Source organism: Nomascus leucogenys, chromosome 2, assembly GCF_006542625.1.
Source record: "Nomascus leucogenys isolate Asia chromosome 2, Asia_NLE_v1, whole genome shotgun sequence".
NCBI classification, from domain to species: Eukaryota; Metazoa; Chordata; class Mammalia; order Primates; family Hylobatidae; genus Nomascus; species Nomascus leucogenys.
The window spans coordinates 105292952-105310025 of NC_044382.1; the positions used below are offsets into that span (position 1 = coordinate 105292952).

The window sequence follows — 17074 nt, forward strand, 5'->3', positions numbered from 1 at the left end:
TGTTGATCTTTTCACAAAACCAGCTCCTGGATTCATTAATTTTTTGAAGGGTTTTTTGTGTCTCTATTTCCTTCAGTTCTGCTCCGATCTTAGTTATTTCTTGCCTTCTGCTAGCTTTTGAATGTGTTTGCTCTTGCTTTTCTAGTTCTTTTAATTGTGATGTTAGGGTGTCAATTTTCGATGTTTCCTGCTTTCTCTTGTGGCCATTTAGTGCTATAAGTTTCCCTCTATACACTGCTTTAAATGTGTCCCAGAGATTCTGCTTTGTTGTGTCTTTGTTCTCATTGGTTTCAAAGAACATCTTTATTTCTGCCTTCATTTCATTATGTAGCCAGTAGTCATTCAGTATCAGGTTGTTCAGTTCCCATGTAGTTGAGCAGTTTTGAGTGAGTTTCTTAATTCTGAATTCTAGTTGGATTGCACTGTGGTCTGAGAGACAGTTTGTTATAATTTCTGTTCTTTTACATTTGCTGAAGAGTGCTTTACTTCCAAGTATGTGGTCAATTTTTGAATAGGTGTGGTGTGGTGCTGAAAAGAATGTATATTCTGTTGATTTGGGGTGGAGAGTTCTGCAGGTGTCTATTTAGGTCTGCTTGGTGCAGAGCTGAGTTCAATTCCTGGGTATCCTTGTTAACTTTCTGTCTCGTTGATCTGTCTAATGTTGACAGTGGGGTGTTAAAGTCTCCCATTATTATTGTGTGGGAGTCTAAGTCTCTTCGTAGGTCACTAAGGACTTGCTTTATGAATCTGGGTGCTCCTGTTTTGGGTGCATTATATATTTAGGATAGTTAGCTCTTCTTGTTGAATTGATCCCTTTACCATTATGTAATGGCCTTCTTTGTCTCTTTTGATCTTTGTTGGTTTAAAGTCTGTTTTATCAGACACTAGGATTGCAACACCTGCCTTTTTTTGTTTTCCGTTTGCTTGGTAGATCTTCCTCCATCCCTTTATTTTGAGCCTATGTGTGTCTCTGCACATGAGATGGGTTTCCTGAATACAGCACACTGATGGGTATTGACTCTTTATCCAATTTGCCAATCTGTGTCTTTTAATTGGAGCATTTAGCCCATTTACATTTAAAATTAATATTGTTATGTGTGAATTTGATCCTGTCATTATGATGCTAGCTGGTTATTTTGCTCGTTAGTTGATGGAATTTCTTCCTAGCCCCGATGGTCTTTACAATTTGGCATGTTTTTGCAGTGGCTGGTACCGGTTGTTCCTTTCCATGTTTAGTGCTTCCTTCAGGAGTTCTTTTAGGGCAGGCCTGGTGGTGAGAAAATCTCTCAGCATTTGCTTGTCTGTAAAGGATTTTATTTCTCCTTCACTTATAAAGCTTAGTTTGGCTGTATATGAGATTCTGGGATGAAAATTCTTTTCTTTAAGAATGTTGAATATTGGTCCCCACTCTCTTCTGGCTTGTAGAGTTTCTGCTGAGAGATCAGCTGTTAGTCTGATGGGCTTCCCTTTGTGGGTAACCCGACCTTTCTCTCTGGCTGCCCTTAACTTTTTTTCCTTCATTTCAACTTTGGTGAATCTGACAATTATGTGTCTTGGAGTTGCTCGTCTCGAGGAGTATCTTTGTGGTGTTCTCTGTATTTCCTCAATTTGAATGTTGGCCTGCCTTGCTAGATTGGGGAAGTTCTCCTGGATAATATCCTGCAGAGTGTTTTCCAACTTGGTTCCATTCTCCCTGTCACTTTCAGGTACACCAATCAGATGTAGATTTAGTCTTTTCACATAGTCCCATATTTCTTGGAGGCTTTGTTCGTTTCTTTTTATTCTTTTTTCTCTAAACTTCTCTTCTTGCTTCATTTCATTCATTTCATCTTCCATCACTGATACCCTTTCTTCCAGTTGATCACATCGGCTCCTGAGGTGTCTGCATTCCTCACGTAGTTCTGGAGCCTTGGCTTTCAGCTCCATCAGGTCCTTCAAGGACTTCTCTGCATTGGTTATTCTAGTTATCCATTAGTCTAATTTTTTTTCAAAGCTTTTAACTTCTTTGCCATTGGTTCAGATTTCCTCCTGTAGCTCAGAGTAGTTTGATCGTCTGAAGCACTCTTCTCTCAACTAGTCAAAGTCATTCTCTGTCCAGCTTTGTTCCGTTGCTGGTGAGGAGCTGCATTCCTTTGGAGGAGAGGCGCTCTGATTTTTAGAGTTTCCAATTTTTCTGCTCTACTTTTTTCCCATCTTTGTGGTTTTATCTACCGTTGGTCTTTGATGATGGTGACATACAGATGGGTTTTTGGTGTGGATGTCCTTTCTGTTTGTTAGTTTTCCTTCTAACAGACCTCAGCTACAGGTCTCTTGGAGTTTGCTGGAGGTCCACTCCAGACCCTGTTTGCCTGGGTATCAGCAGCGGTGGCTGCAGAACAGTGGATACTGGTGAACCACAGATGCTGCTGCCTGATTGTTCCTCTGGAAGTTTTGTCTCAGAGGAGTACCCGGCCGTGTGAGGTGTCAGTCCACCCCTACTGGGGGGTGCCTCCCAGTTAGGCTACTCGGGGGTCAGGGACCCGCTTGAGAAGGCAGTCTGCCTGTTCTCAGATATCCAGCTGCATGCTGGGAGAACCACTACTCTCTTCAAAGCTCTCAGTCAGGGACATTTAAGTCTGAAGAGTTTACTGCTGTCTTTTTGTTTGTCCATGCCCTGCCCCCAGAGGTGGAGCCTACAGAGGCAGGCAGGCCTCCTTGAGCTGTGGTGGGCTCCACCCAGTTCGAGCTTCGTGGCTGCTTTGTTTACCTAATCAAACAACTAACTCGGCAATGGCGGGTGCCCCTCCCCCAGCCTCACTGCAGCCTTGCAGTTTGATCTTGGACTGCTGTGCTAGCACCTACTCCGTGGGTGTAGGACCCTCCGAGCCAGGTGTGGGATATAATCTCCTGGCGTGCCGTTTTTTAAACCCATTGGAAAAGCACAGTATTAGGGTGGGAGTGATCCGATTTTCCAGGTGCCGTCTGTCACTGCTTTCTTTGACTAGGAAAGGGAATTCTCTGACCCCTTTTGCTTCCCGAGTGAGGGGATGCCTCGCCCTGCTGCGGCTCGCACACAGTGCGCTGCACCCACTGTCCTGCACCTACTGTCTGGCACTCCCCAGTGAGATGAACCCAGTACCTCAGTTGGAAATGCAGAAATCACCCATCTTCTGCGTCGCTCATGCTGGGAGCTGCAGACTGGAGCTGTTCGTATTCGGCCATCTTGGCTCCTGCCCAACAAATAACATTTAAATATCTGTTCTTTCTTTTCCAGTCAGGCATGGATGCTGCTTTGGATGACTTAATAGATACTTTAGGAGGACCCGAAGAAACTGAAGAAGAAAATACAACGTATACTGGACCAGAAGTTTCAGTATGTGATCTTGATATCTGTAAAAATTCATACTCAGTGGGTAGGAGAGCAAATAAGGCCATGGTCATGAAGTACAAAAGAATACCTAGTGAGGCCAGGCGCGGTGGCTCACACCCATAATCCCAGCACTTTGGGAGGCCGAGGCAGGCAGATTACTTGAGGTCAGGCATTCAAGACCAGCCTGGCCAACATGGTGAAACCCTAAAAAATACAAAAATTAGCTGGGCATGGTAGTACATGCCTGTAATCCCAGCTACTTGGGAAGCTGAGGCAGGAGAATCACTTGAACCCAGGAGGCAGGAGGCAGAGGTTGCAGTGAGCTGAGATTGTACCACTGCACTCCAGTTTGGGCGACAGAGCGAGACTCCATCTCAAAAAAAAAAAAAAAAGAATATCTAGTGTTCTGTCATTTGCATAGAAACTGGATGATGTCAGTATCAACACAGCAACTAAAAATTAGTATTGGGGATGGAAATGGTTTGTCTTTTGGCAGCTGCATTATAACATCGAGTTAGCAAACATTTGTTGTTGTGCTAAGATTGACACTGGGACACAGTCCACTGGGTCACACACTTATTTTCCATCCTCAAGATTTATGTATAATGGACTAGAACTTGTTCTGATTTCTCAATACTTACCACCCTCAGTTTATCCCTATTCCTAATTCCTAAAATTATATTTTCCTTGGTATTAAAAAAAAGACATGCCAGCCAGCCATGGTGGCTCACACCTGTAATCCCAGCACTTTGGGAGGCCGAGGCGGGCGGATCACCTGAGGTCAGGAGTTTGAGACCAGCCTGGCCAACATGGTGAAACCCTGTCTCTACTAAAAATACAAAAAAATTAGTCAGGCGTGTTGGCGCATGGCTGTAATCCCAGCTACTCAGGAGGCTGAGGCAGGAAAACTGCTTGAACCTGGGAGGCAGTGGTTGCAGTTAGCTGGGATTGTGCCATTGCACTCCAGCCTGGGCAACATGAATGAGACTCCATCTCAAAAAAAAAAAAAAAAAGACACGCCATAGGCTAGACAAAAATATTTGCTACAGATATAACAAAGGGTTTGTTTCTAGAATTTATAAAGAATAAAAAACAGAAAAAGACAACCCAATAGAAAATCGAGAGAAAACTTGACTGACCAATAAGCAAGTAAAATGAAACTCTCCTTAGTAATTAGGATAATGATACTAAAACACAGAAGAAACACTGCTTTGCATTTATCAGATTAGCAAAAGCGTGAAAGTCTGACAATTCCTAGTTTCCCTATAGCTGGTGGGTGTTCATGATGAACATTCCCTTCAACCAGGAAGTCCACCTCTAAAGAGATTCCCAGGGGGGAGCCTTGCCCATGTGTGCAAGGAGTTATAAGAACTGGTGAAATGTTTGGAAACAATTATATTCAATAGAGGACAGGATAATAAAATTCAGTGCTTTATAGTGGTTAAAATGGATTATTCATGTATCAACATGGATACGTTACAAAAACATAATTTTGAATAAAAAATGCAGAATGATATGTAGAATATGATACCATTTATATAACATTGGAAAATATGCAAAGTAATGCTGGACATTGTTTATGGTTACCTACATATGTAAAAAGTGTTCTACAATAACTTTAAATTGATATGCTAAAGTTCAGAATGGTGGCTATTTCTGATTAACAGGGAAAGGAAATTAGGTTTGAGAATGTGAAACAGGAGACATCCACTCTATGATTTTGTTTTCTTAGAAATGAGAAAGCTGATAGAGTTGGGTATTGGGTTATACAGAAACTCATTATCTTATTAACTGCTCTTTTGTATTGGTTAGAAACCTTAGATAATGAAAACATTTGAAAACAAAATGTATTTAGAAGTCAACTTTAGTATTTTGAATATTTTCTAGCATTACATATGAGTTAAGCCAATTAAATATGGGTATTTGTGTAAACTTAGAAATGTAGTTGTATCAAGTGTTGGCTTCTTAATGATTTATCCTTCATCTCAGTACTTCCATAAATTAATAATGGAATAGTGCCTTAGTTTCAGAATATGCGTATAGCATTGTCAGGTAATTAATTATATAATATCCGTATGTGTATGATTTTTTTCCAGGATCCAATGAGTTCCACCTACATAGAGGAATTGGGTAAAAGAGAAGTCACAATTCCTCCAAAATATAGGGAACTATTGGCTGTAAGTTAAATAATCATTTACTTTTATTTCACTGTTTCCTCTTTAGAATATAATTTCATGTCAATATTTTTACAATATTTAAAAGTTGGAAAATATAATGGTGCATGTGAAATTGTCATTACTGTGAAGCTCACTGCATTGGTTGGCTGGGGCTGCTGTAAGAAAGTACCACAGATCAGGGGCATAAACAAGAGATTGTCTCACAGTTCTGGCGGCTGGAAGTCTAGAATCAAGGTGTCAGCAGTGCTGGTTCCTTCTGAGGGCTGTGAGGGAAAGGTATCTTTGAGGCCTATTCTTGGCTTATAGATGGCCATCTTCTTCCCGTGTCTCTTCACACCGTCTTCCTTCTGTGCTTCTGTGCATATCTCTGGGTCCAAATTTCCCCTTTTTATAAGGACACGCATCATATTGGAGTAGGGCCCACCCTAATGACCTCACCTTTACTTGATTCTATAAGGAACCTATCTCAAAATCAGGTCTCATTTTGAGGTACTGTGGTTAAGACTTGAACATATAGATCTGGGGTGGGAGGCACAATTCAACCCACAACCGGCAATACATTTTGCCAATCTTAAGGATTAATTCTACCTTCTCAACATCATCAAATTAATATTTGTTTCAGAAAAAGGAAGGGATCACAGGGCCTCCTCCAGACTCTTCGGTGAGTTTACATACATGTCTTCTGATCTAAATTAATAGTTTTATATTTTTGGTTGGGGGAACAGGGCTATCAATTCTATATTTGAGGATTATGACTTAACTCATCTTCAAATCAAATGGAGTTTCTGTGTGTTCAGAGAAAGGGGTTGGTGTGAGGGTTGTCTCAGTGCTCCTGAGCCTCATAAGTAGGTTTTTTGAGGGAAAGGAGAATGAAGGCAAGAAAGTATTAGAATAGAATGCATGTTCATAATAATAGAATGAGAATGTAACTCCTTTTGAAAGGGGGAAGTGGAAAATAATACTTAATGAGTAGCCACTCTCTTCAGAACATACACTTTGATCTAAGTCGTTTCATTAACACATCTCATTTGGTAGCAAGGGAATTGGAAAAGTGCATGCTTCATTTGCTAGGTTTATGATCCATTCTTCCACTTGAGTGGTTCCCATAAGTTACCCATCACTGTGCCTGTTTCTTCAGAAACCCATGGGGCCAAATGATGCTATAGACGCCTTGTCATCTGACTTCACCTGTGGGTCGCCTACAGCTGCTGGAAAGAAAACTGAAAAAGAGGTATTGTTTTTAGTGTTGTTAAGGGAAACTTGTTAGGAACTATTTTGAACTTTAAAAGAATAACTTTTTAGTTCAGGCTATTACAGTTAAACTTTCCTCATCTGTAAATCTAATCTTTTGTATTTTATTTTTCAGGAATCTACGGAAGTTTTAAAAGCTCAGTCAGCAGGGACAGTCAGAAGTGCTGCTCCACCCCAAGAGAAGAAAAGAAAGGTGGAGAAGGTATAGTCACAGTCTACCTGACAGCAGTTGCTTTCCAGAGCCTGATCTAGCTCATTCAGGAAACTGCCAGTAGTGCATAACCCATGATGAGAAGCCATGATTTTTTCCCTCGCAGGTCTATCTGGAATAGTGAAGCCAGTGAGGGTTATGTTGATCATCTCCAGGCAAGCCTTGTGTGTTTCTGTAACTCCTTGTGAATGATTTCAGCACAGTTGTCTTAGTCGTCATCTAAGACCATCTCACCATTATGATACACAGAAGGGCAGAAACCAGAGAAATTGCACTCTTGGAACATAAAACCTTCAAGTTTGATTTTATAAAGGACGTTGAGCCTTGAAGATCACTAGAGGGACACCAAGTAGCTGATACTGCCCACCATTCTTAACTATATTCCACTGTGACGTAATTCTCACAAATCGCAAAAGGCAATCCTGCAGCTCTGTGCTGGCTGGGAACACATGTCTCCTCTGCAAACAGTCAAGATAATGCTCAGGAACAGTTTCTATCAGAGCTGCTTGTGCCTCTCCCCTCCTGGAGTGGACAGTTTATTTTTATCTGGCAGGCTGGGGAACAGTGCTGAGCACCACACCCCTGAGAGTGGGAGTTCCTACAACGATCAGCCATTGTGCCTTCAGAGAAGAAGGCAGCAGGGGCCGCTTTAAGCTTCTCTGCTTCCTAAGCTTAGGTTGTCAGAAGGCTTTTTAGAGATACATTTTTAGAAAAAGAAAAACAGTGTGGTAACAGTTTACTATTTGCTTCTTTTTTTTTGTTTAGAGTATTTTATAATAATATTACTATAGCTTTATGTCTAGCTTACCAAATAAGGGGTGAAGTGTGCCCCAGAGAACGCTGTTACTATAGAAACGTGTCTTAGCCCCAATTTCCACTCATTGGTAAGTTCTTTTTCCTTTCTGTCTTTTGCAAGGTTTCAAATAAAATTGCCTTTCTAGAGCACTTCTCCAATCCACATTCAGTTTATAATCTAAAATGTATTTTGCAAAGAAGTAAATGGATTGTTCAGGCTCCAGAGATGTCTTTTTTCATGCACAGGATTTTTTACTTTTAACAGGATACAATGAGCGATCAAGCACTCGAGGCTCTGTCGGCATCACTGGGCACCCGGCAAGCAGAACCTGAGCTCGACCTCAGCTCGATTAAGGAAGTCGATGAGGTACTGACCTTAGAGTTGATTTACAAAGCGTGTTAGTCTGCACATTACAAAACTGAATGCATTCTGCGTGTTTAGAATTCTTGCACAACTTTTATTGGAGGGTAAAAGTGAGCATTCTTCATTGTGCTTTATTTATTGCTGAGTGGTTAGCAACTAAGGGGGATAGTTACATGATTGACTTGTGAAACAGCTAGAATTTTAACATTTGAGATGAACACGAATCTCCCTTGCTAGAGCTTAAATGACAGCTGACTAAACAAGGTAACAAGGAGGCAATGCCTGACGGGAAATAGTGAAGTTTGGCAATTGGAAATTTGTATTTTCAGAAGGGTTCTGGGTGCGTCTCTTTGTAAGAGAAGGACATGTCTATACAAGGAGTGGGAAGATCCTTCATTTATCACTATGGGGAAAGATGTTGAAAATTTTGTCTCAAATTAAAATCAAGCAATAATTACTTTAACTAGAGCTCCTGCATATTTAGAGAATAATGCTAATGAGTGTTTATCCCATCACACTCCAAGATCTTAACAAGCCTTCTGAACCAAAACAAGCTTATATCTGGTGTAGGAAAGTTTTAATATTAAATTGTAATTTTTGTAGAATTTTTCAACTCAGTCTTCTGAGGGGAAAGAGGAAGGAAAGGAGAGAGCTGCCCATTCCTGACAAGGCGGTGTTGTGGGGAGATGGAAAGGCAGCCTGGGATCCCCAGGAGCCCGCCCCACCTCCATCAGCTCAGGCTGGGGGCACTGGCAGGCATTGCTGTCACAATGCCCCATCTCTGCTATCACTTCCTGTTCTGAGTCATCAGGGAAGGGGAGTCACCCTGACTTCCAGCAACTATCCTTGAGTCTGGGACTACCCTGGCCTAAGATGGGCCAGTTTCTACCTTCGACTTTCTTGGAGGGCTCACTGGCCACAGTGTGGCATGATAAGCTTTGTGATGGTGAACACAGGGGAGCAAGAGAAGCAGTTCGTATCTTCCAGGACCAAGTAATGTATTGGGAAGAAGGGAAACTAATTACAACACAATGTGAGATATACATTACTTAGAGTAGCCGATAGAAGCAGTGTCATCTTGAGGAAAGGGTGGTGTTGGCAGAACCCTGGGGGGAGTCAGGAGGCCAAGCTGAGTTGTGGCTTTACCACCTGAGGGTGACAGGGCCACAAGTATATTGCACTTTTGCCCCAGGCTTCTTACAGACACTTAAGGAGAGACAATAAATGTGGGAAGGGAGGGTATAAACATGTTATAAACCTCAGGATCAAAGGAGTCTTAAAAGTGACTAAAAGCAGATAAGCAGATGTTAAAAAAAAAAAGTGACATAAAATAAGTTATTTAAGCATGTGGGTAACTAGTTTGGGAATGCATATGAATGTATTAAATTTCCTCTAGAAAACTTCAGAGTCACAGCAAACTAAAATTCCAGCAAAAACAACTCTTCTTTTCCGCTCTCATGACATAATAGTTGTATTATTCTGTTCTCATGCTGCTAATAAAGACATACCAGAGACTGGGTAATGTATAAAGGAAAGAAGTTTAATTGACTCACAGTTCCACATGGCTGGGGAGGCCTTATAATTATGGTGGAAAGTGAATGAGGAGCAAAGTCACGTCTTACATGGCGGAAGGCAAAAGATCATGTGCAGGGGAGCTCCCCTTTATAAAACCATCAGATCTAGTGAGAATTATTCACTATCATGAGAACAGTACAGGAGAGCTCTGCTCCCATAATTCAGTTACCTCCCACTGGGTCCCTCCCACGACACGTGGGAATTATGGGAGCTACAATTCAAGATGAGATTTGGGTGGGGACACAGCCAAACCATATCACTAGTTTTCCTTTTTAATCATATATAAAGTATAAATGTTTCTAAAGAGGATCTTTCAGTCCTCTAGATTCTTAACCTGAATTCTTAGTACCCAACTTAATGGGTCCTTTACATCCTAGATAGTCTGAGGATGAGAAGGCTCAGGAAGGTCACTATCAGCCTGTAGGAGTGTCCACTGCCACCCCAGCACACCCTAGAATAGAGAGCTGTCTGGGGAAAACCACACAATACTCCAGAGACGAAACCCATGCCTACTTGGTATTCCCATCATCTACCATAACATAAAAGTTTTTTATTCTATAATGATCCCCCAGTATAAGTCTCCCACATTTTTAGGTGTGTCTGCCTAGTCTAGTGCCATTTCAATCCAGTAGACTCTTTTTTTTCAATGCCTACTATATACAAACCACAGAGCAGGCATTTCAAGACTATAAAGATCAAAGAGGAAAATAAAAGCTCTGGCTGCATGTGTAACTCTCACTGTCCGCAGCCTGAGATTAGTGGGGAGGACCGTCTTAATACAGGTGACCCTGGATGTTCATGAAGGCTGCTGTGCCCTGACCTGGGGAGTGCTGCCCCATGACAGGATTTCTCCAGATGCCGAAATAGAGCATGACTGGAAATGTTTAAAAGAAAACCATGACTTCATCCTTTAATAAGAGCTTCTCTATAAAACAGTCAAACGAATCCCAAAGCACAGAACAGTGCCTGTTCCATTAAAAGTGCTCAGTAAGTAGTAATCAACTAACCAATCAGTAGAGAACCACACTCTTAGGCTAAGATGCAGATGGGGGCCGTGGGCTGGGTTGGAATATGCCAAGCGAACCTCCTACCTTCATTTATAAATTAAATCCACGCCTTGATATAGGTACAAATTCTTACATATTATCGAACTTCACAGTACCCACCAGCAGGTTAAATTGCAAGTGTTGTGTCCTAGCAGTCAGTGATCTACTATAGAACTACACTTTTATTTGTAATGCAGCTAGTTGTTCATGGTTCAGGAAGCTAGAGAAGTCCTGGCATTACTGAAGAGAGTCCTTTTAAAAGAGGTAAAACAAGTTATCCATGGATCAGCCAAGATTTGTGATGGGCTGCTTCTCCCATATCTGAACTGGGTTTAATGTGAAAATTAGTCGTGTTTCCTCTCCCTTCCTTAGACAGCTGCCTCGTTGAGTAAGACAGATGAAGGCCATTAAAATAATTGCAACTAACTGCTGCACTGTGCTTACTGTCTTCAAAGGATCTTTTATTTACTTTTCTCTGGTGATCTTCACAAGTCAGTGAGCTAGATAAGGGTTATTAGTAGCCACATTTTACAGCTGAAGAAACTGGACCAAAGAAAGGCTAAGTGGTTTCCCAAGGTCACAGCAGCTGGGAGCAGAACAGGGCAGCTCCCCAGGATCCCTGGCTGGGCTGCTTTTGCTCAGTCACCCGCTGGTACCTTTCTCACAGCTGCCCACTATGGTCTTGTGCTTTGTAGTTTACAAAGCTCTTCCAGATGCTTTTACCAGATTTGGTCTTCTCTATAACATTCAGGAAGTACAGAGAGGAAGTGATATCATCTCATTATGTGCATTATCCAACTACTTTTTTTTCCCTTCATTTTCATCAGGCAAAAGCTAAAGAAGAAAAACTAGAGAAGTGTGGTGAGGATGATGAAACAATCCCATCTGAGTACAGATTAAAACCAGCCACGGTAAATTTTTAGCCACAGTGCATGACAACAGCATCTTACCCTTAAGTCTTGTTTTGTTGTATCTGTACCCTTGACACTGTCAAAGGACATGTCTGTCCCTCATTCGGATATTAACTCTGAAAACCCTGAACCTTTTTTTCTCTGCTCCCTACAGTTAGACCCCTTGAGGGATGGTTTGTCCCTGACTGGCTTCCTAAGTAGTGACCATGTGTTCATTAAAATTCCCACAGATTTAAATGTTTCATTTATTAACAGTTCTTACAATAGATCCTTAAACTCAGAAGGAACAATTTGGGGATAATTTTTTTTTCTAACTGCTATATGGATAAAAGCACCATAGGTCTTCTGAGGGGTAGATATGAATGTACGAGGGTTTACCAATATCCTAAGTTAAGGTGGTTTTGTTGCTGTTGTTTTTGATTATGGCGAGGATGGTAGACTAACTCCTGTCATTACATTTGTCTTTTACTTTTGAAATCATGCATATAAACACATGTTGGAAAATGTTTACAATTCTAAATTAGGAAACCTCATATCTAGAAAAACTAAATAGTGTTATAGGAATGATACTCACCTCTTCACTCTAGGTTGGAGAATTGGGATTTTTTAAAAGCTTTCATTAACATAGCTACGTCTTTATTGCCAAAGAACTTCTTTTCCCTATTACTCTATCCAACAGATGAAAAACATTTTTTAATAACTTAAAGTAAATGTGCATTCTATTTGGTAACATCTTGATTTTTATAGCTCATCTCCTTTTTTTATACTTTATAAAAAGTAAATCTGAAACACCAACTCATGTAAATCTAAGAAAAAAATTAGTTGACATTTCATATCCTGGAATTCCCAGAAACAAACTTGATGGGACATGAAAGCAAAATTTTCTATTTCATTTCCAATGAATTTTAATTTCGCTACAGGATAAAGATGGAAAACCACTATTGCCAGAGCCTGAAGAAAAACCCAAGGTTAGGAAATACGTTTGTTTTTTTTTTATACTTAAAGAACAATAGACATGTAAAATATGAATTAAGATAATTTTGACAGTCCGGAGTTCACTGTGCAGACTTGCATGCTAACCTAGTACAGGGGAAAGGGGAGCTTCTGATGATAACACTTGGCTGATACCTGTGGCTCCTTTCCATATATTTTAAAGGTGATCTTCCTCATGAATCATTACTAGACTATAAATTTCTAGGTAAAATTTATTGCACACTAGAAACTGATGTCAAGAGGCCTCTTAAGTCAGATTGAGCTAGCACTTAGAGTTCCATCCTGATCAAATTCTCTAATGATTCCATTTTGCCTTAAGTTGGTAGTAGCCTGTCACATGTAATCAGCAACATTTATTAATCACTTGCTATGCACCTGGCACTGCACCAGATGCTTTTTGGATATTACCTTTGTGAGTCCTCAATGAATGAGGACGGTACTGTTATTATTCCCATTTTACAGTGTGGAAATTGAGACATAGAGGGCCTGTGTAAATAGCGCAAGGTCAAGGGGCCAGAAAATAGCAAGCCAAGCCCAGGACTTAGAACTCAGGCTATCTGGTCTGAGTCCCAGCGTCTGAATCACATGCCCTTCTATCATGTTACTGTTGTTAGTGACAATCTCCACATGCCCTAAACTAATACCACTCTCCTGAAAGAACAAGGGGTAGGAGAACTTTGCTGCCAAAATCCCACATAATCATAGGAACGGAATATATCATCCATGTTTTCACTTATTCAGAAGAGAAGTCATGAGGAAATAGGAAAATAATAATCACATTTTAAAAAATTATACAGATTTTCATTGTAGAGAACAGGCAATTTTATTTGAACAAAATTCTTCTGAAACTGAAATATCAAGGAAACGTTTGACCAAATAAACCATAAATACTTTTGTGGTACTGAGGTGTTTAGTATTTCATATTTGTTTCATGAAAATTTTATCTTAATGTTGATAAATGAAAAAATATGCCCTTTACAAATTAGCTTTGGGCGTTAAGTATGGCCTCATATGTGTTAATCAGGAAAAAAAATTGCTCCATGAAAACTTTTTTTTACAAAATAAAAAAGAGTCGCGTTGTAATATACAGCACTTCTTATATTACAGCCTCGGAGTGAATCAGAACTCATTGATGAACTTTCAGAAGATTTTGACCGGTCTGAATGTAAAGAAAAACCATCTAAGCCAACTGAAAAGACAGAAGTATGTTTCTAAACATATAAATCTCTAGTTTTGAGGTTTGTGATCTTAAAAATGTGAGACAAACTGTTTTAGCATGAAACAGTCTATTAGAAAGCCTAATATGTCATTGTTTTTTCCATGTCATTTTTGTCTTCCTTTTTGGATGTGCTTTCTGCCCCACCCTAACCCTGATATTCTTGCAACTGAAGTCCTGCAATGACTCCTTCAGGAAAGCTTTGGAACCCATGCCTTCCTTCTTGTCCCAGCTTCTGTAACTGACCTGATTGGAACTGTCATCACCCCTCCCCTCTGGGTTGCAGTGGCCTTTCTGCAGTCTCCTTCATGTCCACCAGACTCATTCTTTCTCAAGCATGTCTGTAGTCATGTCATTCCTCTGCTTCTATCCCCAGGAGTTTCCCATCTCTACAAAAAAAAGTTCCTGTTACCATATTCTTGACCCAGTTTTCTTTCCTACCAAACTGTGTCCCTGTGTCAATAAACTGAATAATAAGTATGTGTGCATCCCTGGCTTTTCTCACTTGGTTCCTCTGTCTTGATTGACCTTTCTTTCTAATTCTAGATCAACTAAAGTCTTACTCATCTTTTCAAGGCTCTGCTAAAATATGGCTTTCTTTATCTGCTGCTTTTCCCTCCCTAAACTATATCCATCCAACCTTTATTAAGCAGAACACAACATGGCAGAGGATCTGTAGTTCTTTTTTTATATATCACTATTAAAGCCTTTGTTACAAAGAAGAGTTTAGCTGTTTTGGTCCCTCTTTAACTCTAACATTTATGCCAAGTTTAAAAGGGTAGTAAGTTCCTTGAACGAAGAGATCATATCCTATTAATGACCATCTGCTGAGCACCTTGCATATAGGATAGGCTTCCATAAAAGTCTAGATTTAAAACAATTTGTTTAAAGTTTGCTTCTGTTTTTTTTGTTTGTTTGTTTTGTTTTGTTTATTCTTGAGATAGGGTCTCACTCTGTCTCCCAGCTGGGAGTGTAGTGGCACGGTCTTGGCTCACTCCAGCCTCAATCTTCCTGGCCCAAGCAATTCTCTCGCCTCAGCCTCCTGAGTAGCTGAGACTACAGGTGCATGCCACCATGCCTGGCTAATTTTTGTATTTTCTGCAGAGCTAGGGTTTGGCCATGTTGCCCAGGCTGATTCAAACTCCTGGACTCAAGTGATCCACCCTCCTTGGTCTCCCAAAGTGCTGGGATTACAGGCATGAGCCACCACACCCAGCCTTGAAACTTTATTCTTGTGATAAAATAAGATGGGACAGTGGTTCTCAAACTTTAGCATGCATCAGGATTATCTGGATAGTTTTTTTAAACATAGACTGCTAGACTCTACCCCCAAAGTTTCTGACTTAGTACATGGGGTAGGGTTCTAAGAATCCGCATTTCTAGGTTCCCTTATGGTGCTGAGGCTGTTAGTTCAGGGATTACACTTCGAGAACTTGTGGCTTATTACTACTACTTTCCATTCCTACATAGCTGTGTGTAAAGTGCTCTTAGATTTATATAAATACAATATTTTACATAATGCTATATTACATAATAGGCATATTTGTTATACATAATGACAAATAAATAATAGAAATAATAGCAAGAATTGCTCGAATGTATTGAGCTAACTGTGTTCCCAGGTACTATGCCTAGCACTTTGCCTGCATTGTCTCATATAGGCCCCTTACCAGCCCTTCAGATGTGGATACTGTCATTGTTCTCATTTTACACATGTGGAAACTCAGTTTCACGAGTTTCAGTAACCTGCCTAAGGTGGGAAGTAAAACCAAGTTGAAAAAAAATGGCAGCTGAAGAGTTTTAGCATGCTTTGACTTATTTACTATTCAGCAATCCTTAGGTATTCAAGAGAATCATGTTCACACCATATAATGTAGCGGAGTGTCTTGTTGGTCTACCATTACTCAGTCTTATTAACCAAATATTTCTAAAGTTATTGAGAGTACTTGTGTCTTTCCTCAGGAATCTAAGGCCGCTGCTCCAGCTCCTGTGGCGGAGGCTGTGTCCCGGACCTCCATGTGTAGTATACAGTCAGCACCCCCTGAACTGGCTACCTTGGTGAGTGACTCCCTGGGCATCTGAGCAGTGGCTTGAGAAAGTTTTCCTCCTCCTCCTGTCGCTCTCTGCTGTGTATTACCATCATTTTATCTTATTCTGACAAATTAAAAATAAAATCTGATATCATTATAGTATCTGTTGTTTCTTTGGGCTTCGGGGTGTCGTAGAAATTCAGACTAAGATTTAAATTTTTAATTAAATTACTCCCAACTGTATTTTTCTCTTCTGAAATTCTAGTTCCTCAGCTATTGTGGATAATCCTGCTTTTTCACTTTTCTGCATCTTTTAAGCCTATATGGATTTCCACCGAAAGCCCAAAGTTACTTTTTTACTGACTTTCCTGGTAGAATAACATGCAGTAAAATCATGATTCCTCCCCGCTCTTCCCACTGCAGGAGGTGAGACTGACTCAGTTTCTTTCTCTTTCCTTCTTCTTTTCGTGCTTCTCTCTCACTTTCTAATTTTCATATGAAGTATGATATGTAAGAAGGTGAATCTTTGTTTCCTTTTGATTTTAGTGTTTTTTTTCCATTAGTTAATAATAGAATTTGACTCAGGGAATAACATCTGATGGAATTATATTTCAATTATATTTCATTACTACAGAATTAGTACATCTTCCCTCTGAACACCTACCTTTCATCATCTACTGTGCCATTGTTCTAGATGTTTTGCAATGTCTTCTCATTAAATTTTCACAAGGACACTATGAAGTCTGTCCTGATCATCTTCCTGTAATAGCTGAGGGAAATAAGGCTTTGAGTTGACCTTGATCCACTTGATATTTCAGAGCCTCAGTTGAGATGAAAGATATGGCCCCTGCTCTCAGCTGTCCTCAAGACTAGTGTGGATATGAGCCCTCCCCAGTTTTTTGAGGTTTTACTCTTCAGGTACTTTTTACAACATGGGTGCCAGGCCACAGTGGTAAAGAACAGGAGAGGAGGAGGGACTCTAGGAGGACTCTGGTGAAGAAAGCAGGCAAAGAGGCTGTGATTGGAGTCAAAATGACAATAGCCAGCATTCCCCAGTAGAACTCTTGTAACCAAAACCTGCACCTGCACCACCTACTTCATCTGCCAAGTGTGACTGCCAGGGCTTTAGAGGGCTCACTTCCTTTTCAACTTTACC

At 40.5% G+C, this 17074-nt stretch overlaps 1 protein-coding gene across 12 annotated transcripts in view; it reads left to right on the forward strand.

Annotated features, from left to right (window-relative positions):
- Nucleotides 1-17074, forward strand: part of CAST (calpastatin) — a 118556-nt gene that overhangs the window by 77061 nt on the left and 24421 nt on the right. For all 12 annotated transcript variants that reach the window (XM_030817123.1, XM_030817109.1, XM_030817114.1 and 9 more), the window contains 10 exons: nt 3254-3352; nt 5446-5526; nt 6149-6187; nt 6665-6757; nt 6893-6979; nt 8049-8150; nt 11596-11679; nt 12600-12647; nt 13780-13875; nt 15851-15946. In XM_030817123.1, the coding sequence (XP_030672983.1) occupies nt 3254-3352; nt 5446-5526; nt 6149-6187; nt 6665-6757; nt 6893-6979; nt 8049-8150; nt 11596-11679; nt 12600-12647; nt 13780-13875; nt 15851-15946 (825 nt within the window). The remainder of the gene's footprint in view (nt 1-3253; nt 3353-5445; nt 5527-6148; nt 6188-6664; nt 6758-6892; nt 6980-8048; nt 8151-11595; nt 11680-12599; nt 12648-13779; nt 13876-15850; nt 15947-17074) is intronic.